General features: G+C 42.4%; 3 protein-coding genes across 7 annotated transcripts in view; 2 read left to right on the plus strand and 1 right to left on the minus strand.

Moving 5' to 3' along the window:
- Nucleotides 1-227: 227 nt before the first annotated feature.
- On the plus strand, nt 228-1,791 carry LOC105564297. Its single transcript, XM_012016576.1, has 3 exons — nt 228-477; nt 726-887; nt 1,199-1,791. The coding sequence occupies exons 1-3, from the start codon at nt 426-428 to the stop codon at nt 1,402-1,404; spliced, it is 420 nt and encodes a 139-aa protein (XP_011871966.1). The 5' UTR covers nt 228-425; the 3' UTR covers nt 1,405-1,791.
- Nucleotides 1,792-2,972: 1,181 nt separating this feature from the next.
- On the plus strand, nt 2,973-9,170 carry LOC105564300. Its single transcript, XM_012016581.1, has 3 exons — nt 2,973-3,275; nt 5,812-5,970; nt 8,581-9,170. The coding sequence occupies exons 1-3, from the start codon at nt 3,215-3,217 to the stop codon at nt 8,820-8,822; spliced, it is 462 nt and encodes a 153-aa protein (XP_011871971.1). The 5' UTR covers nt 2,973-3,214; the 3' UTR covers nt 8,823-9,170.
- A 1,708-nt stretch (nt 9,171-10,878) lies between these two features.
- Nucleotides 10,879-22,710, minus strand: part of LOC105564301 — a 14,251-nt gene continuing 2,419 nt past the window's right edge. For 2 of the 5 annotated variants that reach the window (XM_012016583.1, XM_012016585.1), the window contains exons 2-7: nt 17,866-18,805; nt 17,354-17,591; nt 12,751-12,875; nt 12,290-12,562; nt 11,897-12,022; nt 10,879-11,824 (exon numbers count right to left, since the gene is read on the minus strand). In XM_012016583.1, coding sequence (XP_011871973.1) covers nt 11,629-11,824; nt 11,897-12,022; nt 12,290-12,562; nt 12,751-12,875; nt 17,354-17,591; nt 17,866-18,338 — 1,431 coding nt within the window. In that variant the 5' untranslated portion in view covers nt 18,339-18,805 and the 3' untranslated portion in view covers nt 10,879-11,628. Of the gene's footprint in view, nt 11,825-11,896; nt 12,023-12,289; nt 12,563-12,750; nt 12,876-17,353; nt 17,592-17,865; nt 18,834-19,563; nt 19,720-20,916; nt 21,364-22,710 lie in introns of those variants that run through there. The other 3 variants (XM_012016582.1, XM_012016586.1, XM_012016584.1) reach the window with 3 other exon arrangements.

Consider the following 22,710-nt stretch of genomic DNA (forward strand, 5'->3'; position numbering starts at 1 on the left):
ATGTTGCAACTATCAAAATTACTCGGGGATCAAATAATTCGGGAGCGAGATAGGCGATTCTAAAAATGATGTGTATGTACATTTTAAATCGCAAAATCGATAGTTTTGAAGAAAAGAGGTGACACTAATTACAATATTATAAAAATTACTATTTCAGAAATTTCGAAAATTTACAAAATTTGAAGCGTGGAAGCTCATTAAATTCTCAAAAATGGAAACGAATAAGAAGTAACATCTCATCACGTCAATTTGCCCTGCAAAGATACAATAGCGTACACGTTTCGCATTATTGTGCGCTGCTAACCACGTGCTCCACGTCGCGACGTCCGTCCATTTGATTATCATAGATAAGATATCTCGTGCGAGGAGCGTATTTTAAGAAATCTCTTTCTTAATTCTTTCTCTCCCGAAGAACGTTCTTCAACATGATCCGAACGTTCTCATTCGCGATTGTACTGTCTGGCTTTTTGCATACGAGTAAGTAAGCTTTTACAGTGTCTTTATTATTGCTGGAGAGAATTATAATTAATATACAGTCAAGAGAATAGAAGATGTGATTTTTGTCCATGTTCAAGATAGACCTCGTAGTTGTTTTGTTATCGCTTCGCCTTTTACGTGCATTGGATATTCTGCGCTTCTGGTACAGCTTATTAATTACGTTCGATAAACAATACGATGACCACGCAGAAGGATACAGTTTAAACGTTATACAAAATCTTTTCCAGTGGTTTACTCACGAGAGGAGTATTTGTGGTGTTACGATTGCAACACGGACTTAAGGCATGGACATAAAAGAGATTGCAACGACCCTTACACACCCGGTGCTCTCGATTTGGTCGCCTGCCCTCGGAATGAGTCTCATCAGTGCCACAAAAGTATCATATTATGTACGTAAATTAGACACTAAAAGTTTTACTCATTACATGTATAATTTAATACAAAATACCATTGAGATGATGACCCTTATAGAAATGTAAGCGAAATAATTACTAGAAAATTACTGTACATCAGTAATTTCTAATAATTCAGTTGCTGAACTCTAGTAATTGTTCGGTGCTTTCTTCGTTCCCAGTTGTTACATTTCTGTAAGGAAAATTCCTTTCTTAATTACTTAAGTAGAAATATACTAGTTGAAATATATTAAATTGGATGAAATTTATGCGAAATAAACATAAAATGTACACAATACTTTTGGCAGATAGAAATATTTTGGTGACGGTACGAGCCTGCGTGTCATCGCGTCAGATCAGCGAATACTGTAACTACGGAGACAGTTTCCCGCATTCGAACATCGACTGTTATTTCTGCAAGGAAAACTCCTGTAATAGCCACGAATTATTCAATCCTGCGCCAGAATGGTGTCTCGGACTTGTCGCAACCATTTTGTCATGGATACTAACATAGAGACACGTAGCTAATTGAAATTTTACGAAACTCATTGACGTATTATTAAGTTTAATTCTACGTACACGTGATAACAATGTGACAAGCTCCGAAATGTTTATGCCCGCTCGACGACATCTTCACGCCCGACAAAGTCGGTTTTCAAAACGCAATTGACGGATATAAAAGAAAATTATAAGATACTTATATAATTCTTTAAAATAAAAATGTCCTTGAAAAAAATACTAAATTGGAAAACCGTGTTTCAGCTGCAATTACTTGTCGTCTCTCTCGCAAATAATTTGTAAAAGGTGACTTTATCAATTATATGAGACATTTTACAATTGAATAAATAAGATTGGCTACCGGAAAAGATTAATAAATCTACTGCACAGTGATGAATAAGAATATAACTCTTAGTCACACAGTTAATTTAACGGCATGATCATTTTAGCGTAAGCTGAAATATGTTCGCCGACGATTGTGCTCTGAGAAATTTACGTACGATTCGCTCTCTTAATTCTGTTACAACTGTAGGACAAATGGATAATTAGGAAGATTAGACGTTAGCGACGTAAGGTTGTTGATATGGAAAAGACCCCAGGCTCCGTGTGGCAGACGGTTCTAATGTTCTAAAGACATTCGAGCTTAAAGAGATGCTCGCGATCACACGGTGATTAAACCGCTTCTTTAGATATAGAACATATTTTATGCCTAATAAAATAACTGGAAGAGTGAATAGTTGACGAGAGTTATTTCATATTGCATGAACTCGAGTTTACTGTGCACGCAAAACATAACAGGGGAAATTAATTTGCATAAAGTAACAATCATTTTTGACAGTCTCGCTTAAAAAAATTAAAATTAATTCTTGTCCGAAGTATCTAAGACAAAGAAATTAATATGAGTGAGTAATTTAGTCAGTCACCTTGTATGCACGTATCAGATACGTGTGTGTATGTGTGTTAAAGGTACGCGAGACTTTTTTCTCAGCCCGTTTTGAGGTCGAATATTTCGACACGCTTGACCGGAACAGCTAGTTGCTAGAAATTAATGTCGCTGAACGAGCCACGAACTTCTAAGTACGCAACGTCCTCCTCGGAAATGCTAACAATAAACTTCATTTTACGTTTAACGCACATGTACATCAGATACGTGAATGAACGGCGCGGAAACGATTACCAGAGAGGACCAGGTCAAATACCAGAGTCAAGTCGCTAATGTTCAGCAGGGTTAAATGCTTCCTTGACCTCCCTTAATGAGTCAGCAGGACACACATTTGCAATGTTAAGTATTTCGGAAATCGTTTAGAGGAATGCAGAAAAGGGATGAAAAAGAGAATTTTCTTCCAGCGAGGCGTTCATTTGTATTCCTTGAGTTTCGACACACGTGCGATCGTATCTTCGTCAGGAGATGATCGATCGCAAATGAATTCAAGGATACGTAACCGGCGAGAAACTGCTAACCATAAGCTCACAGCACACTCGGTGTATGTACATTTTACATGGATTTTATGTTACTCGAGGAAGGAATCGCGCGTTAGGCGAAAAAGAGAAACCTCGTAGCGATCGGCGGGACGGACAGCGGGGAAGAGAGAGAAAATGTGAGAGGGAGAGGAAGAGGAGTGCACTTGGCAAAGAGGGTGTTGGTTCCTCAGTATCGTACTGGACACGTTTGGCATCGGTAGTACCGAAACGGCCTTCCGGATCGCTCGGCAATACATATCGTCGTTTACGAGGACGTCGTGAATTATCGAGGAAGGGTTTCCTTCACGAGCTCCTACGGGGCAGAGTCGATTTTGCGATTTCGGCGACCGCGTCGGTTCTCCAAAATGGTTTCCGCCGAGCGCGCAGCGATCATCATCTTCGGGCTGGCCCTCTTCGTAACTTCAGGTGAGCCCGCGCTAATTTCCACGTGGAAAGCTCTGTTGGGAAAGATTTGGAAAGAGATTGTTCTTGTGAAACGAACGGAGATGAAAATGCGCAGTGTATCCCTTGGCCATTTTGAATAGTTACGCGATGAAGTCGCTCTGCCGCGCACTCCGTCTCGTTTGTGAATACACTAGAAGAAAACAAAAGTATTAAAAATATTATTCTTGCCCTTTCTCATGAGTAAATTTTATATATCTTGTGCAAAATTGTACGAATTATATTATATATTGTAGAGAAAGTGTGCAAAATTACGCGAATCGCAGAATTCCTTACAGAAACGCAAGCGAAATAATTACTAGAAAATTACTGTGCACCAGCAATTTCTAATAATTCAATTGCTGAACTCTAATAATTATTCAGTGTTTTTTTGTCCCCACAGTCATTACATTTCTGTAAGGGATTGCATGGAAAACTGTACGTGTTTTCGCTATAAATCGTGCGTTGCAGCTTATATTAAATAATTTTACATTCTTTTACAATATAATAAATGTTATAATTGCCTGCCAAGTTTTTAGGCCTGTCTGCCAATGCAATCTCAAGAGCTTTTAAACTCCCTTCACTCATCTGTACTGCCAGTAAAAGTATCCTCGTTGTGTCGATTTCATAATGTTAGAAAAATATATAATTATGATATCACAATTATGAAATATATATATATATTACGTATACGATTATTATGATATTATACAATTGCATGATATCAATCGAGTCAACAGTTTAAAATTTCTTATAAATCTTCGCCTATTTCCAGAGATCCAATTATTATGTATGCAAATTAATGTTCGCAATCTCTGCATGAGTTTGTAAAGATGTCGGAACAATAAAAAAAAAATATACACACATACAGCAAAAGAGATCAGGATAACAGATATTACGATTATATAATGCAACGATAAATTATCCTGTTTTTCTTTTTTTTTATGTTGTTATATGTACATGTGTACATATGTATATATGTACACACACATACACGCAGTATGTAACTCGACAGGAAATGTCTTGAAATGAAAAAAGATTATTTATATGTTTATATATGTGTATATAAATATATAAATATATATATAATCTGTTTTATTTCATGGTATTTCCTTTCGAGTTTCATACTGCGTCGTGCCTCACTGCACTTTTACAATGGTGACAACCTGATTGTAAGCAGAACTGGCGTGCGCCATTAATATCGACGGTTACTCAGCATTACATCACATCTTAATCATACCCGCACCTGTTTTCCTTTATAGAATTGCGCAGATACCGCCTCCATTGGTGACTCCAATTGAGATTTAGATGAGCTTCCGTGATTTATATTCTGCGGATGTCTCAGGCGCGAACGGTATCTTTTTAAAAATAAAAACGTATGCCTGTTACGTGTATCTTGACGCAAACATATGTTCTGTAATCTACTAGACATGATAATATTGTTTTGCACACACCGCGGATCATGTACTCTCTAAAATTCAATGGGTTAGCACTGAAAACAGTGAATATTCACTGATTCACGGTTATAAGTATAGCGTTGAATAATTCAGCGCTATACTTGTAGCTGTGAATCAGTGAATATTTCCAGTGATAATGCATCGATTGATTTTTACAGAGTGCGTCCTCAACATTGAGATGTTTTCGGATTGGATTTTGCGTTATGATTTTTTTACAAATTATATTAAAAATTATATTTTTATTAATATTAACTCAATGCTAATTTCATAGTGTGTGTGCGTGTGTATAAATTTTTTATCTTTCATTTGATCTCTAATTGTACAAAACTTATCAGAAACAACTGAAGGACATCTCGCAAACCTGAGGAATTCTAATTGTAAAATTTCGTAAATTACGCTAAATAAATGAACGTAGAAATGACCAAGTAATATTATTCGGCCATATCTGGCGGAAAATTTTATTACGAAAAATATTATCTCAGGGTTTGAACCCGGATCTCTCTACACTCTAGGCGGGCGTCTGAACCAATTACTAATTGAGGTAATATTTTTCGTAATGAAAGTTTCCGCCGGATATGGTCGAATAATATTACTTGTTCAGTTATCTAATACCGACAAAGAAAGTACACTCGTGTTAGAGATGATCAGTTGATGCTAAAAAATGGTTTTAATAGATAAAAATGGCCTCACACGTAAAATTGTTGGTTTTCCTCGATACACCTCAAAAACTATTCGAAGTCAGACTGTTTTATAACAAATTTAGGAGATTGAATTATCACAAATGGTCTATGATACAAAGAACTTATATTTAATCGCATAAATAACATTCTAAAAGAACAATCACTTTCAAGAACTCGCTTCTTTGCGCTCCTCACATATAAAAAAATATCTATCGCCATTATACATGACACTATAAAACGAAGAAATGTTTATTCTGAATGTACGTAAATATTCTTTATGAATATTTAATATTTTCTACATTTACCCGATACATGGTACACGTTTACACCCGATACTCGCAAGATAAATCATGTTTTACGAATTTTCCTTCGCGCGTCCAACAGGTTCCGCCTTACGATGCTGGGTGTGCTCCTCCAACGTAAACGTCATGTGTAACGACCCGATGAACACCACAGATCATCAGGCTGCGTTCCATATAAGGACTTGCGACCCAGGCCCTTACGGCTCTTCAAAACCCATCTGCCGCAAAATCGTCAAACGAGGTAACAAAGCTCCCCGCACTTTTGCATTCAGATTTGCACGAAAAACGAGCTTCCCAATGTATTCATCGAGTATCCGCGGTGATTTCAGTAGTCCCTCAATTTTACGTACAACGTAGCCCGTATCAGACTACACTGAAAAAAAAAATCTGATAGATTCAACCAGTCGTCTGTTAGAAAGTGGACGAATCAGAATTCCTTTAGGATTTACCATGAAAGATATTTCATAACCAGAAGTTTGCTAGAACTTCACTACACATCTGGTAAATCCTAAAGGAATTCCGATTCGTCCATTTTCTAACAGGACGGCTGGTCGAATCTATCAGATTTTTTTTCAGTGTACTGATCTCGAGTTCAGTGACTTTTACTCTAATTGGTCAAATTTCAATCTGATCTCAATCTCGATCCGCAGTCCGATACGGGCTTCAGGCCGCGCTCCACTCGATGCTTACGAAGTGCTCTCGCATTCTTTTCCTATCTTCTTTTTAATGAAAATAGAACGCAGTAGGAGACGAGCACTTTAAAGCATTTGCAGCGTCAAGTGGACCGCGCCCTTTAACGTGGATGGCGCTAACGTTGAAACGCTCCGCGAGATAACGCGTACGTTTCTTCGCATCCCAACAGCCGCCTGTTTCGCGCGGGTGTCGGTTCCTCCGTCGTTAACGTGTGCATGTGATAACGCGAAAGAGAAAAAAAAAACCGCCGCGTGACCGTGACGGCAGGAAAAATTCTGCCCCGCGAAATACGCCGCGCGTGCGCGTGCACGCGGGCCGGGCGTCCCGCGATAGCTTCTTCAGGCGGATGACGCATTGTGAAGTTGCATCTGTTAAATCGCATCTTTTTAATGCGCTGTATCCTCTTCCCTCCGAGACTTGTGACGACGCGCGCGGTAATACGCGTCGCGATTGAGTCATACCGGCGCGCATAGAAATGACGATGATAATTGAACGTTAAAACAAGGCCGGTGCCACACCTACGGAGAGAAAAAAAACATTGCTGTTGCGCCACCGCGGGCTCGCGATTAATTTCGGGCCAGGGTAACACACGCCTCCTTGTCCCCATCTCTCTCTCGCGCGCGCGCGCAACACGTTGTTAAATCTGTCATTGCGTGGTTTCACGGCAAATCGAACGTACTAACCGCACGTCGAATTCCGTCAATCCGACGGAATTCTAGCGTGACGAGGCAGCGTGCGCGAAATAGCGAGCGCGGCCGCCACGTGAACGCAAAAATTACGTAAGCGACAATAATAATCGCGCCATTAAATCGACGCTGGTTCTGCCGCTCGCTGGCGCACAGGAAAAGATGACCCCGAAACGATCGCGCGCTATTCAAGGACTTTCCGAGAAGTTCCCTCGCCCGCCCCCGTCGGTTTCCCAGGAAATGTCTGTCGTACGGGACGAGATTTCGCGAGACGCGCGAAAGAAATACGGACGTGCGTCACACTCTTAGTTGAATTTCGAGCCGACTTTAGGCGACCTATGAATCGCGGACTTCAGGACGGAATCCCGTGAATAATTTTTGTTTTAACGCGCATGCACGCGAATCTAAATTATTACATGTGGAGGAAATCCTCTATTATGAGATAGGTTTCTGAGATAGCAGCTTTTCAACGCTCAAGTTCAATCGCAAATCCTTTTCCGCAACGATTACAACGATGTGCAGATAGAAACAGATTTCGCTTCAAAGGCGATAAATTTATTTTGGAGTCGACAAACGATGTCTACCCGGGAGAAAATGAAAAATCTGATTATATATGTCTCAATCATGCGATATCTAAATATATCTCATGAGGTCCAATTCTAAAAATCATCAGATCCTCAGAGATCTGACACTCTTATTGGATGTCCGACGTTATCTATTGAGATCTAATTAAATCTATAATGTCCTAAGAGAACGTAATTAGATCTCAATAGACATTAACATTGAATATTCGATAGAAGAGTCAGGTCTCTGAAGATCTGACGATTTCATAATTGGACATAATTAGACATTACACGATTGAGGCATACGTGATTTCCATTTTTGTCCCGGGTATTAATTTAACAGAAACCCCGCTATCTCGTGTTAGGAGACTATGTCATAATAGGGGACCTTCCTCCATACAATACAGAGTGTCCTTGCACAATGATTCAGTTTCTAAAAATTGGCACAATTCCGAATATGACAAAGAACTATGCGAAGCGACGCCTTCACGATTAGTCAACTATAAGTGCCTCCCACCCAGTCAGAAATGACTCGATCCATGTCGAAGCGATGTCGAATCGACGTCAATATGACGGTTTCGATGTCGGTACGACATCGTTTCGACGTCGATCGACGAGTCATTTCTGACTGGGGCATTTAAAAGCCACGGCATTTTGACGTAAGGACCTTTCTCAGAACATTTTACAGACTCGGTGAAAGGATTATCAAGCTTTCTACGACACTCTGCACACGATGCGCAAACATAAATTATTTATATCGTATAGTATCACACACGTTTATACGGCCGGGCTTTCAAATGTCTGCCGCATCGCACGCAGAGCTATAAATAGAATTTGATCCTAACACGAAGCGAGGTACGAACGGGCCGAAGGTCCCGATTGCTTGTTAAACGATTAATCTGTGTTTAGAATACGGCGAGCGAATTATCATACGCCAGTGCTCCACTCCGTATCACGATGAGATCGACGTAGTCAACGGCCAGTGCGGCAACTCCATGTCACAGCCGGGACGTGATGTAATCGAGTCCTGCCACATCTGCAGCACCGATTTGTGCAACTCCGCAACGGATGCCTCCGCGACGAGGCTGCTTTACGTCGCCACGCTGATACTTCTCGCCTGCACTTTCCACCAGTCGAAATACGTTCTTTAACTACCATGACAATAATCTATATAGTTAATAATACAAAAGGAAAAGAGAATGGAGAAGAGAGCGATTCGAACGATAGCTACGAGAAATACTTAATGTTGTAAATCTACGACTAACAAACTTCCACTACGAACGTACACGCTGTTTCCCCGACTTGATGGCGATTCGAAAGACTTGTGTAAAAAGTGCGGCTGGAGAAGCCCTTACGTAATTCTCTCCCGGTTCAAGTGCAGTCCGTTATTGCGAGACGAAAATTATGCGAACGAGAAAGCGGATTTTTACAATTAATATTGGATTCATAATCGAATTGCTGTAAGTACAAAAATAAAAAACATAACATAATCATGTGTAGATCCGACTTTTCTTTCGGAACGTTTCTAAAGCTTTTATGGAATAGCTGCTAGTTGATTGGCTGCACATTTGTCGGAACTAGAACTTGGACCGAGTTCTAGCATCGTGGACACAGGCCTTTAGAGTTAACGAGCCTAAAGTTTCGAGTTGTGTAATGAATGAAGGCACAGGCTCGACCCTATAATACCGTTTCTGCGCGCTCGGCGGACCGCCGCTTGCAATAATTATGCCATGTAGAGCGAATTGGACCCATCATCGTCGCGTCTCGTTTTCATTGGTTCAACCTTGTTTCGTCTTAAGTAGGCATTATCTTGAGCGTTTCCTCTCGTTACTTTTTACGCCCTCCTCTCTTTTTGTCACGAAAATATCCTAATTAAGTAGTTAAGAGCGAAGAGGAGTAGATAAGAGAGCTTATCAGGTATCCGTCCAACGATTAGAATAATAAATAAACATGTTCTCAAAGGGTTGGCGGTGTCAACGCACATTGACTATATTATACACATATACATACATATATGTATGTATTGTACACATGTATATATAGGTTGGGGCATCTAGAAAGAAATATTTTTACCCACCGGGCTTGGTTTTCGAGATATTCTGGTGTTTTGTTTCAAATGTCCTATTCTGTGTGTGTGTACAGTCTTGGGGCAAAATTAATTAGGCACCCTCATAATCATTACACTGTACGAAATCTACAAAGAAATATTTTTATTGTACAAAAGTTGTTCATTGTACAGCAATAGACGCTCTAAGTAAACAACTTTTACAACAGAAATTCTTCTTTCCTTGTATTAGATTCAATAGAGATAATGACTATGAGGGCGCCTAATAATTTTGTCTAAGGCTGTACATACATAGAGGAAAGTCCCCCCCTATTATGAGATAAGCTCCTAATCTGAGATAGCAGGGTTTTTGCTCAATTAACGGACATCATTAATTGGTCTCATCGTTTCGAAAATTTATCGTCAGATCGTTGTAATCGTTGTGAATAAAGACTTGTGATAAAATTTTGATGTTGAACATCTGCTATCTCATATTAGAAGCCTGTCTCATAATAGAGGACTTTCCTCTACTTATATGTAGATGTACGTATGTGTGTGTGTGTGCACATAACATCTTTTCTACATGTAATAATATTCTTTTCCTCATTCTTACTTTTAGATTCATAGATCTTGCATGTACCTTTCTTTCACGCACAGGACTGTATGCTGGCCTCAATTAAAATGTAATCGCTTTACGTAACGCAATATTAAAACCTAAAAGTTAAAACTTAATTATTTTTAAGGGAGTTGTGTACCCTACGGCGCGACAAGTTCTGAGAAGAGGTTGTTCTTAGGACCCCATTCCAGCCCACGTCTCACGCATTCGCGTTTCATAACCGATCGTAGAGTCGTACGTTACAATGTTCGCGAAGTAAAATGAAACGTTTTGTGCGCGCGACCCTCACTTGCGGATCACTGTGGCTATTTGTTGTACCTATAACGGCAATTATTCGAAAGAGCCTACAAACGGTAACATTTATTTCCTACTTATACAAATAAAATCTGAATCACGAAAATGGCCCTGCGCCCTCGCATTTTGCGAAACTGTGTCCGACTCAATCTCATCCGACACACGATTCTCTTCCACAGATCTGCGCAATTCGCGATTTATTGGCCGATTTCATTTTTTTAAAGGATCGGTTAGATAAATCATATACCACATATCGAAGTACCAATGTATATTTTTACTGCGTAATGATATACCGACAGGCATTCTACAACAATCGAACGAACGTCGCTACACTTACATCCATCGTGCAAATTTATTTCTCAGTTTCGATGGACAAATCATTAATCGCTGATCGGCCGGAATCTTCCGAGCAAACTGACCAGTCTAAACGTATGGTAACGATTTTGCTCTACAGCATAGCAATTTCTTGTTTTCTACCACGGTATTGATATTATAAGTTAGCAATTAGATTTCAGTTTTAATAATAACACTTTTAATAAGTCGAGAAAGTAGCAACGACTGTCGTCTTAACAGATTGTACTATACAAAGCAAAGGAAAACTCGCAAAACATAGAAAAAGGCATGATTAAACAATTAAGTCGTACATATTTGAGAAGAAGAGTAGAAAGGAGCGATACCTCATTGGCGAGCTAACATTCCTTATGATCAGCTCGTCAATAATTTGATTAACTTATCGACGAAGAACGTCAGCCGAGGCGTCCCTCATCAACTCTTAAACGTTGTAAAGCGTCCCTAATTCTTATAAGTCTAGATGATGGATCGCTGAAATTGGCCGATACGCAAATCGCGCCTACCTATTGCACACCTTATCTTATCACAGGTTACTGGGTGTCAACAGTCCTTATGATAATCGCCTAAATGGGTTGGAGAATGAACGAACCGTCAGAGTTTACATGGCACGTCGCGTAGGACTGTCGATCTCTGTGTCAATTATCGCTGTGAATCAGTTTCGGCCACCGGGTGAGGGAAACTTACTGCTGCGGACGGGATCGCATCGGCATACGCAGCAAGAGGGGAACAGGAACCAGTCCATGAATATACCCTTACAGTCGTTGTCCGGGTCGTACGCGAGCAACCTGTGCCACTTGTACTTCTGCTCGCACCCGCAGTCGCCGCTGCAACGATTCGTTTGCGTTTTCCTGCAAAGGAATGTACGTATGAAGAATCGTGTAAGACAATTGGGATGAGATGGCGTCAGTCATTTTACTCACGAGCACACTTCTTGGTGTATCGCTTGCTCGAAATGTTGAGTGTTCACGATGGCGCGAATCTTTCCGGCGCTGTTGCTGGCCCAGTAAGGAGTCACAATTTCGACTTTTGACTCGCACGCGTCGATTCTGTAATCGTTATCGCGGTATTAATTATTTACAATCATTCCACCGCGAGGAAAGAAACAGAAAAGCGAGAGAAAGAGAGAAACATTCCTGAGGGAGACTCCGCTTTATAAAAATGTATTATTTACGAAAATAGCATTCAAAATGAAAGATCTCGCCAAGATATAAGCAGCAGCATCAAATAATATAAAGTTATATACAGAAAATATAAAAGAAAATAAAAGACAAACATAACACGATAGCAATTAGCAGAGGATCCTCGATTCTCACCTGCCGCTCTCTGTGCTGCGGTTTTTCCCGAGGGACTCTCTGATGTTTCTGTTCTTGCTAAAATACTCCTCGCCTTCTGCGCGCGATTCATCATCCCTGGGCCCGCCGTCCGGGATATCGTGCCTTCGCGCTTCTCTACTTTTTCTTCGCGTTCTAGTGTGATGCCCGCGTTCGCTCAACCCGTGATTCCCGTGTTCCGGACTCATCTCAAAATCACCGTACATCCTTTTCATCAACGCTTTATTTTCGTCGATGAAACGTTCTATCCGTTCTCTAAAACAATCGATTTCAGTAAACTATGATTCGCGTTATCCAATTGTCACGTTAAGTTTCCTCCGGACTAATAAGTCTTTTGTTCAACTGTAGTTAAATATAATATATTTGATATATTAGTTAGATATAACGTTATATATCGCTAGGTGCATATTAAAAAAGTAAGAAATAAAATCGTTTATACGCACATTGGATATGTATTCCCGGCGGTCGGGCAGAACAACTGATGATATCTCTTGATGCATGGTGCGCCTCGTACCAAGTCTCCCCTCAGTTCGACACCCAGAGCTACCGAAAGCGCGGTCCACAGGATCTGCGATAATTAATTTTCACTTTGTTTAAACGGTTAATTTTCTAATTAACGGCAAGCTTAATGTCGCAAGGTGTTACAGAGGAAAGAAATGCAGTCGTCGTTGTGTTTGGTACTACACGATTCGCTACCATAACCACATTGTTCAAATTTTACGACAAACTTTGAAACTGTTTTTTTGTTTTCGTAAAGTACAGAAAAATATTGCTAAGTAAATTGATTTGAAAAGAATCTATTGTTAGACAATTATCTGTCTTTAGCAAATATATTTTACTCTCGTAGCAAAACTGTCGTTGCTTTGATAACGGGATGAGGATGTCGATTTATCACTATTGCCGGATAATTAGTAGATTCGATAAAACTACCTTCAGTAGGCAAGACTGTTCTCTCGAAAAGATTTTCTACCGCTCGTACAAAATAACCGAGCATATTTGCCACGACGGCACGAAGTATATGCAGATAAAGTTAAATAGGACCATTATGATATAAATCGAACAAGCGAGAGCCCAACATTTTAGATTGCAATTGAATCGTGTATTGCTGAAACACCCTAAGTCACTTTTTGACATTTTTGAGTTTCGACGCACACATTGCCATTTAGGTCAACTTGCGTCGTTTAGTGCTGAAACACCTCAAGTTCCTTTGTTCCTGTTTGCGTATTTTTAATATGACTCATCTGGTATTCTAAGGGCTTATGAATTCATAAATGGACTCATGTGGCATACATTTACTAATCTACATTTACCTAAGTCATCAAAAAATGCGAAAAGTATCCAGTTACCTGAGCAACAAGCATACACTAATAGACTACCGTTGCTGGAAGCTAAAATCGAAAATTTGAAGCTGTTTCTAAAGTGGGTGCCAGAAGAACATCAATACCAGGGCATAATTAAATATCATGGAACTAAGCAGCCTAGAAAGAAAAAGTACTTATTTTTCTAATATTTTGTGTTCCCATAATTTGTCTTTTTTTTAAAATAAACGTTAGTTGCTAAATCTGCTTGTTTATTTCAGAAAGTTTACCCTAAGTCGACATTTTCAAAATTAATTTTTAAAAACTTACCAACATTGTGTTACTTGCTTTCCTACATGTAAAAGTAAAATGTGTCACTGTCAACTAAGTACTGCGCTCACTTTCTAAAAATATTGCTGCAAACAGACGTGAATAGTTTTTCATCTCCTGAAAATTTACAAAAAGTCACTTAGGGTGTTTCAGCAAGACACGATTCAATCATTGGGCTACGCACACCTTGCTCGGACCTGAAGGCGCTCGCGCTGGTTTGGCACGAAATATGTTACAAGGAAAAAATGTTGTTCTGCACGTTCACCGTATACCGGAAGTCGATGTCGGTTAATTAAAGATCGCCTGCCTACGTTCGTATCTCTATTCAACTTCCAGTCAGCATCCAGTTAGTAGGCGTCATTCATAATGCGGGAGAACTCTGATGGTGTTCACGTCGTGGTGCATTGCCCACGATAAATGAGTCATACAGCGCGAACGGGCTAAATTAAAGTGCTACCCGTATACGAATCTGAATCTAAAAATCTACACTGAGAAAAATGTTCGTCGGATAAACCTATTAAACAGCGTTTCCGATGGTGAATTTTTCCGATTACGTTTAAATTATGGATACATCCGATAAAATTTATCCGATAGGATGCAGTTACCGATGAAATTTGATCGAAAAACCGACCATATTTTTCATCGGTTATACAATTTAATTGGATATATCCGTTTGTTATCATTTAACTGGATTATCCGATTATATTTAATCGGACATTTTTCTCAGTGTAAAGAAATAAAATTAAATGATGTAATTTCTTCAAATTTTTAGATACAGATCCGCACACGGGTAGCACTTCAGTTTATACATACATAGCGAAAAGTGGAAGGTCGATTAAGAGACCGGATTATCAAATGCGAGAATATTTATGGCAATCGAGACAAAAGTTGTTTCCAATTCTCGCTCCCTCTCGTCATTCTTTAACGTTATCTTGCATCGTCTGGCATGGAGAGATGTGACAAATGATCAGCAGTTTTTTAAATAATCGTCGCCCCTAAATAAAACAGATGGCAAGGCCAGAATAGACGATCAACGAAATCAGTTAGGGAAACTCGTTACTAAGAAGCGGTAAAGATAACAACTGTTTAAAGTTAAACTTTTCGTACGTGAATGTTTGAATTGGATGCAATTTCATTCAGAACGCCGTGCCCGATTGTTAGTTGGAAACAGAAGATGTGCTAGAGTGAGTGGAGAGTATACTTATTGTGTTCTATGTTACATGGATATTATACAAGATCGGCGGATGGACAGCTAAAAGGAAATACGAAGGTCGCAGACGTTTCTCCTTGACTTTCTTTACGAAAGGCGAGACGGTTATAGTCGTAGACAGATCGACTTAAAAAAAAGAGACTGGTTACGAGTTTTCTCGATTAAAATTGTAATATAAAATGTTTAATTTAGAACATTAAAAAATACTGTTATAAAATTGGCATTTTTGAAAAGTTGAGAAAATAGTGCAATTTGATGCAAACGCAGTAAGAACGTGGATTGAAATTGATTTTTCAATACAAGGATGGATTTGAAAACATCCAAAGTCTTACAATTATTTTAAACCGAAGCCTATTGACTGAATTTTATTTCTTCCTAGATAAAAGTGACATCACGAAGTTGCGCCGATCAAAATGAAATTGAATTGTCGAGTTGGCTAACGGCTCGAAGCAACGAGAATTATAGAGCAAAAAAAGAGAAAGAGGATCACGTATCTGGCTGTTCTTTTCTACTGTCCAAAACTGGCCGAAGTTCACGCACGTACGTGCTTTCTCTTCGTATCGGAGAACATTACTGTCTTGTATACGTCCAGTGAGAAATCGCGCTATTTAACGATAAAAAAAACGAAAAACACATAACTCGTCTAAGCGACGACGATGTTATTTTAAACGTAAATTTTGTCAATTTAAACTTTCCGCTTTAATTTTCCGCTCGCAGGACATGTGTAATAAAGATAAAGATTTTTTTTTCCATATAGCTAATGATATACAGACAACTCCAACCCAAGGTATCAAAACCTGTAGAGAACTTGATTAGTCTAGTCGCTTCTGACAAGATCCGATAATCTCAGGTATTCATAATCGAGCGGATCGCGTGTAGATACCGAGACCGGTCCGGTCTCGCCGCTCGTGCACGCTGGCGCATGCACTTGGCGCTACCGTATAATTGATGACTTGATAACTTGTCTAGAACAAGGTTACACTTTAACGGCAGTGTCAATGAAATTGATCCGAGCTGATTGTGCGCGAGAAAAAAAATTCCAGATACAGCTCTTTCGAATAGACGGATAATCTTTTAAGCCAGTGATCACGATTTTATCGCAACGACGATTATTAATCGGTTGTTACGACAGTGCTAACGAGAAACATGGAAGTAAGTGGATTTTAACGGTGAGCTTTTATACTATTTAGCGTCATATCTATGCAAGAATTTGCTTCTTAGCACAAAGTAAGTTACAAATTAATAATTCGCTCGTAAGAGACTGCGATGTGGCGAATACAAATAAATTTTCTATGGGTTAGACTAGAAAAACCGGAATGCCGTCGCAATAATTCGTTCCGTTAAATATATGAGGTAAAAAGGTCAGATCTTTCGATCAGAAAAATACGCAAGGCCTTTTTCGCTTTCGGGGATTAAATGATTTGATTTACATTTATGGTATAATTAATAATACATTCTTCCTCGCAAGAGAATATACTATATTGTATAAATTCTTGATAGATTCGTAATATATTTTCCTCTTTTCGTGCAGGGTTGCGTATGCGTGTGTGCGTTCGAAGAAGAGGAATCATCAGAGTCGTTGCTCGACGATCATAGTCGAAGATTCGCGCGTCTCAATGTCAATTTGACGCGTAAAGGCCTGCGTCCACGATGCTAGAACTTGGTCCAGGTTCTAGTTTTGAGAAATGTGTAGCCACCCAGCGAGAAATGGCTCGTCGATCAATATCGAGACGATGTCGACATCGACACCGCCAAATTGGTGTCGAATTGACGTCGAATGTGACAACGTCGATGTCGATTCGACATCGTTTCGACAAAACATTTCTCACTGGGCAATCAACTTGCAGCTTTTACGGAATAGCTGCGAGTTGATTGGCTACACATTTCTCGAAACTGGAACTTGGACCGAGTTCTAGCAACCTAGCCAGAGACTCACTCGCGAGGAGGAGTCGTCGCGCGAATGACGGCGTTGAACAAGACGGGAGCAAGAGAGGCGGTAAAAGGGATTCGCGTTGGGGCTGTAACCGGTGCGCATGCACACATCCATCCGCAGGGATCGCGCATTCGCTGATTCTAGCGAAGATACTCCCGGGGTCATGGATGCCGCGGTCTGAAATGTCACGTGCTGCTATAGACTTTGATGCTTGCCTGCAGCCACGGTCGCGCTCGGCCTCGATATTCAGGAACTTCTCGCTCGACGACACTCACCGGTATCTGCACGAACGTCCCGTTGTTCAGCTGGGGATACGAGTACAGGGGTACCACGGGCACGGAGCCGTTCCTCAGGAAGATCGGGCCCTGGATAGGCGTGACGTGCGCGTTCGCCGGTACGTTCTGATCCTCGTCGTCGTAATAGTCGTCGAAGTCGTCATCGTAGTCCAGCACGGCGTGGACCGAAGTCTTGGTACCCGGGCCGACGGAGCTCCCGCCATTGACCCTCGTGTAGCTTCAGCCAAATTAGCCGAATAGAGTACATTACAGAGTATCCTCGGTTCGCGCGTAAAGGAGTTTTTTCCTCTACTGAGGAAAATAGCTTTAACCCCAGGAACGCGTACACGCAAGCCGCCATTGAATTCGATTGAAACGTTTACAAAGAAAAGACATGGAATCAATTTAGTTCAAAGAAGGCATAAACAATACTTAATTGTTCGCCAACGTTGTACTACGAGAGACAGGCAGAAAAGGAGACGCGAGAAGAGAAAGAAAAGACTTCTATTTACCCGAGGGGTCTTTCCGGAAAGTTGTCCTGCTCCTCTATCCGACTTTTGACGGGTTCAGACGTGCGCTGATGCTGGAACGACGACGGCGGCGGAGGCGGTCTCATCTGTTGATGTTGCTGTTGCTGTTCATGTTGCTGTTGCTGCTGCTGCCTCGGCTGCGTTCTTCTAAAATCCTGATTGTACGCGGGATTGTAACGAGAGTCCTGCGACGAGAAGGACGTGTGCTCCGTGTAAATCTCGTGGCTCCTCTGCTGCGTCGACTGGCCGCGTCGATGCTGATGGTACTTGGCCGGCGGCGCGTAGGGCTCGTTACGAAAGTCTTCCCGCTCGTTGTAACCGGACGCGGATCCCGGTGGTAGCACGGCGTTCAGACGAAGGTTGTTGGCGGTCGCGTGGCCCCCGGTCGAGCCCGCGTAAAGGAACGGTGCCGTCGTCACCGACTGATAGGGCAAACTGAAATTCACCAACGCCATTTCTCTCGCGTTCGGCGGGGGTGGATTTCCCCGCGACACACCACGCGATCTGAATTCGCCCCCCCGCTCGCGGACGGTAAGTCTCTCTCTCGGGTGGCGGTTAACTCGAACCGGCGTAGGACCAGATACGCGTCCTCGTCGCAGAGATCATGATCGAGTCATCGACGACTTGGCGAGGCAGCGCTAAGCTCCAAGGACTCGTGTGTCACGAGGGCGCCGAAATCGTGCGGACTAAGGACACGCCCGTCGTCGCGATCATATCGGGTACTTCCGCTTCCTGGTCGCGCCGGTCGTGCGTTCGCTGTATGTCGGTTGCTTGGACGGGACCGGGTCCGATCTGTCCCTTCCTTCGGTCACCGGTGCCCATGCGGCCGCATGATTAATCGGGGACAAAAATCCGGATGTGTCGTGCGATCAAGATCACCGTTCTCCGATCTGCGTCTCTCGCGACCCGTAACGAGGCGGGACTGAAAATCGAAGGGATCGTAATGTTCCCTGCCGGAAATAATTGTACAAAATTCTGCAAAACTATAAGATATAACTGCCAGAGATCTGAGAAATTCTACGTAAATTTAAAAGGTGTTATAAAAATTAACATGAAAATGCTAGAATTGGAACACTTTTGTTAATTTTTGTAATATTCTACAAGTGAGCAGACGTTTTCATTCTTTAAGATTTTGTTGCTTCTCAAATTTTTCAAACTAGTATAAAGTTTTGTACTAATTTTCACAAAATTGTACATTTTCATGAACTACTACTTGCAATAATTTCTTGATTCGAGAACATTGCAATTTCGTAGGTATTTTTACAAAAAAAAAATTAATGTTTCAACAAAGATATACAAATTTTTACAAATTTCTATTTCAAGTCAATTTTTGTAGCCTATTTATAGAAATTTTTTCCGCTAGGGTTGTCGGTGAAAGAAAGCGTCACGTGAGAGTAAAGTGTCTCTGGTTGTCTTATAATATATTCGTTTGCCGTTGTGTAACTGGATTATCCGATTATATTAGATCGGACATTTTTCTCAGCGTATACTCGTTTATATTTTCGAAAATTTCGCTACCAAGCTCGTCTGAAGAAAATCACGTGCCTCGGTATTGAGGACGGCGAATAAAATAGCACGTTGGGACTGCCTCGCGGCTGATTCTCCACACATCTATTGTATCGAGGAATAATGTGGCAATCGGTTGACTCGGATCGCGATCGCGTTCTCGGGTACGCTTACCTGCCCGTACGAAGGGAGAATAACGAACTCTCGTTCGTTGAGTCATCCGCCCGTAGAAAGTGCTCCGCGTCCCGGATCACAACTGGCGAGACACACGAACGTTGATGCGTACGAGACGATCGCTTAAACCGAACTCTGCCGCTTGAAATAAACGAACTGAAAAGGGAAGACGCGCTACCGCGAATTGTATCGCTCGTCTCTCGTGCTATCAGACCGATGGAGAACCGTCCGGCGACCGCAAGTGCGACTCGCGAGCGAAACGGAAAGGCGAGAGGCCGAGAATCGAGCCGCGATCATATGACGCAAAATTCTTTCGCGGTTTCTGCGCCATTCCTTATCTCTCCTCGGTCCTTTCCTCGACACGGGGCCGCCTCGTCTGAAACGCGAGGCGCAAAAAGAGCGGACGGCAGCTGCGACCTGCGGGGAACGTGGACACAAGGGGGAAAAAGAAAGAATTTGGCGATTGTTACGCCAACGCGACGCCGAGCCGACGAAATTTATTTGGAAAGTCGGACGAGTTTGGGCGCCGCTCGTCACTTTCGCCCACCGGATTACCGTCTTTCCAATCGAATATGCAAAGCGGTTTTCACTAAAAGGTAAAAGCGGGATCATCCTACCTGCGTCGATCCCGTCGCGAGGCACTCTCTATTTTTTACGAAATATTACGTACGCTCGAGAGACCGGCGTGGAATAAAAGTGGCCCCTACGAAAATTTTATAGCGGCCTCTTCCCTCCCGCAACGCCCGCTCGCTGGATTACGATGGGTCGGGGTTGATATCAGCATTTTTAATCGAGCAAATTAATTGTGCAACGAAGCAGAGAAAGAGAGACAGAGCGAATGAAGGGGAGTATTGGCCGCAGGTGATTTGCAAAGTGACAACTTCGCGTGACCGAGAGACGCGACCGTCCATTCTACTTCCCGTCGAGCCGCCGATTAATCTAAAAAGAAAAAAAAATCGGACCCACGTTCTACCAGCGTGGATTAACTTCAGTCTCGCTTCAATTTATTCCTCGTCCTATTTTGGGACAGAAAGCGAGGCAAGTCGGGCCGAGACCGAAGTCAATCTGCATCGGTAGAAATGGTACATTAAGCGTGCCACGTGCTCCGGCGTGGGTGCACGCGATCTTTTCCCATCGCGCGCACGCAAGCGGTGCCACGATCTCTTTATGCCGCGCGCGCGCAAGGACGGCCGATTACGAAAGGACCGCGTCCCGAGATGCACAACGCCGGTCGTAGATACAATTATCTGACCTATGCAAATGGGCGCGTGAGCCAAGACAAACCGTAGAAACCAGACCTCTCTTTCTCTCTCTCTTTCTCGCGCGCATCGTATAGATAGACGTTGGTCTTACCTGGCGTTAACTTTGCGGTATTCACATCACGCACGTACACTCGCGCATCTCTCTCTCTCTCTCTCTCTCTCTCTCTCTCTCTCTCTCTCTCTCTCTCTGTGTCTGTCTGTCTCAGTCCTCGGACACTTGAGTGCGTGGACCGATTCCGACCGCTATTAAAGATCCATCCAACCCGGTTCCTACTTTCACCTCGCGCGCACGCGGAGCGATCGATTATCTGGAGCACCGAGATGATCGCCGATCGGCAAAAAAAAAAATTCGGCTCGATTAAGAGAGAACACCCGCTCGCGAGCGTGCGTGCGTGCGCGAGCGCGCGTGCGAGGATGGAGAACGATCGCGGGCGCGGCGCGACAGCGACGATGGTGCGATACCGTCGCGTTGGCGAACGGCGACTGAAGGAGAGGAACTTTTAAACCGGCGGCTGTACGCGCGCGAGAAGAAACGGGCGATAATGCCAGAAGTGTCCCTCGATCGCGCGAGTGGAACAGCGGGCGCCGGTGGGCTGTTACTTTTACGCCACGCGTATATATCCCTTCCCGCGATTGTCTCCCGCGCTGTGCGCGCGTTTTTGTGTGCGTGTGCGTGCGCCCTCCCTACCTTCAATTCCGCGATCCGTTCCCGCTCGTAACGCGGGGGTCTTCTTTTTCTCCCCCGTTGACATTTTTCGCAATGAATTTCTCCAAATTAAATCTCTTTGCGGAGAGAATTTTCTCTTAAAATCTGTCCTGAAAACCGTGTAATCGTGGGACGACGCGGCGTTTCGAGGAATTTTGTGAGTTTTGTTGAGATCTTTTCCATACATTTTACTAGTAAAATGCATCATCCAATCAAGGGATACCTAATTTAATTATCTGGATATATTTCGTTAGAAAGAAAACATTTCTGTCTTCTCTACAAAAGTAACGGTATCAACAAATTGCGCAAACTGAAGTGGCTATTTGTACAAACTAGGTACTTAATTATTTTACATTTTACTAGTAAAATGTATGGTAAAATTTCAGAAAACTCTCATAAAGTTGTTCAAAATGCCACGTTGTCCTACACTTTCAAGATACAATTTTAAGTGAAAATTCTCTCCGTGTTCTGATTAAATTCTTTCCAAGTTTCGGTCGAATACCATTGCTCGTTGTTTAACCGCTGGCGAGGAGAACATCACTCTTTTTTTTTCTCCTTTCGACGGCGCGCTCGCTTTCCATCAAGCGACGTACGGGTTTCTCCGTCGTCCGCGCGTCCTCCGCGACGAGCCCGGGTCACTTCCGGTCGAAAAGCTAAGTCTCAGGTGGACGCCCGAGCTCTCGCCTGTCGCGGAACGAGCGACGTCGGTTGAAGGAACGTTAACGACCGCGCGCATTGTACTTGCAAATCGTCCTTTCATTAACACCGCCATCGGTGTCGGAGGATCGGCACCTGTTAACCCTAATAACCCTGCTTCTTCTTCACGCATTTATGCAGCGTTCGGCTGAAAGTGCCACGTGGAGAGGAGTCGCGCGAAATTTGGATTTCGGCTTTTCTTTCTTAGAAAGCTATTATTTACAAAAGCTGCAAGCTGATTGGCTGAACAGTTCTCGAAACTAAAGCTTGGACCAAGTTCTAGCGTCGTGGACGCAGGCCTCTATTTCCTTTTACCGCGAAGCTTTTAATGTTAGCTATATGCGCCCTATACAATGGCATTTGCGGCGAAAGGGCAGACGGATGAGGAATGCAAAGATGCGGGGAAAAAAAGACGCGATAAGAAGGAAGGATTTCGAAAAGGTTTCAACCGCGGCACATTGGTCGATCGGGGTGGGGGGGGGG

The sequence above is a fragment of the Vollenhovia emeryi genome, unplaced genomic scaffold (genome assembly GCF_000949405.1).
Source record: "Vollenhovia emeryi isolate VEMERY1.0 unplaced genomic scaffold, V.emery_V1.0 DF939167.1, whole genome shotgun sequence".
In the NCBI taxonomy this organism is placed as follows: domain Eukaryota; kingdom Metazoa; phylum Arthropoda; class Insecta; order Hymenoptera; family Formicidae; genus Vollenhovia; species Vollenhovia emeryi.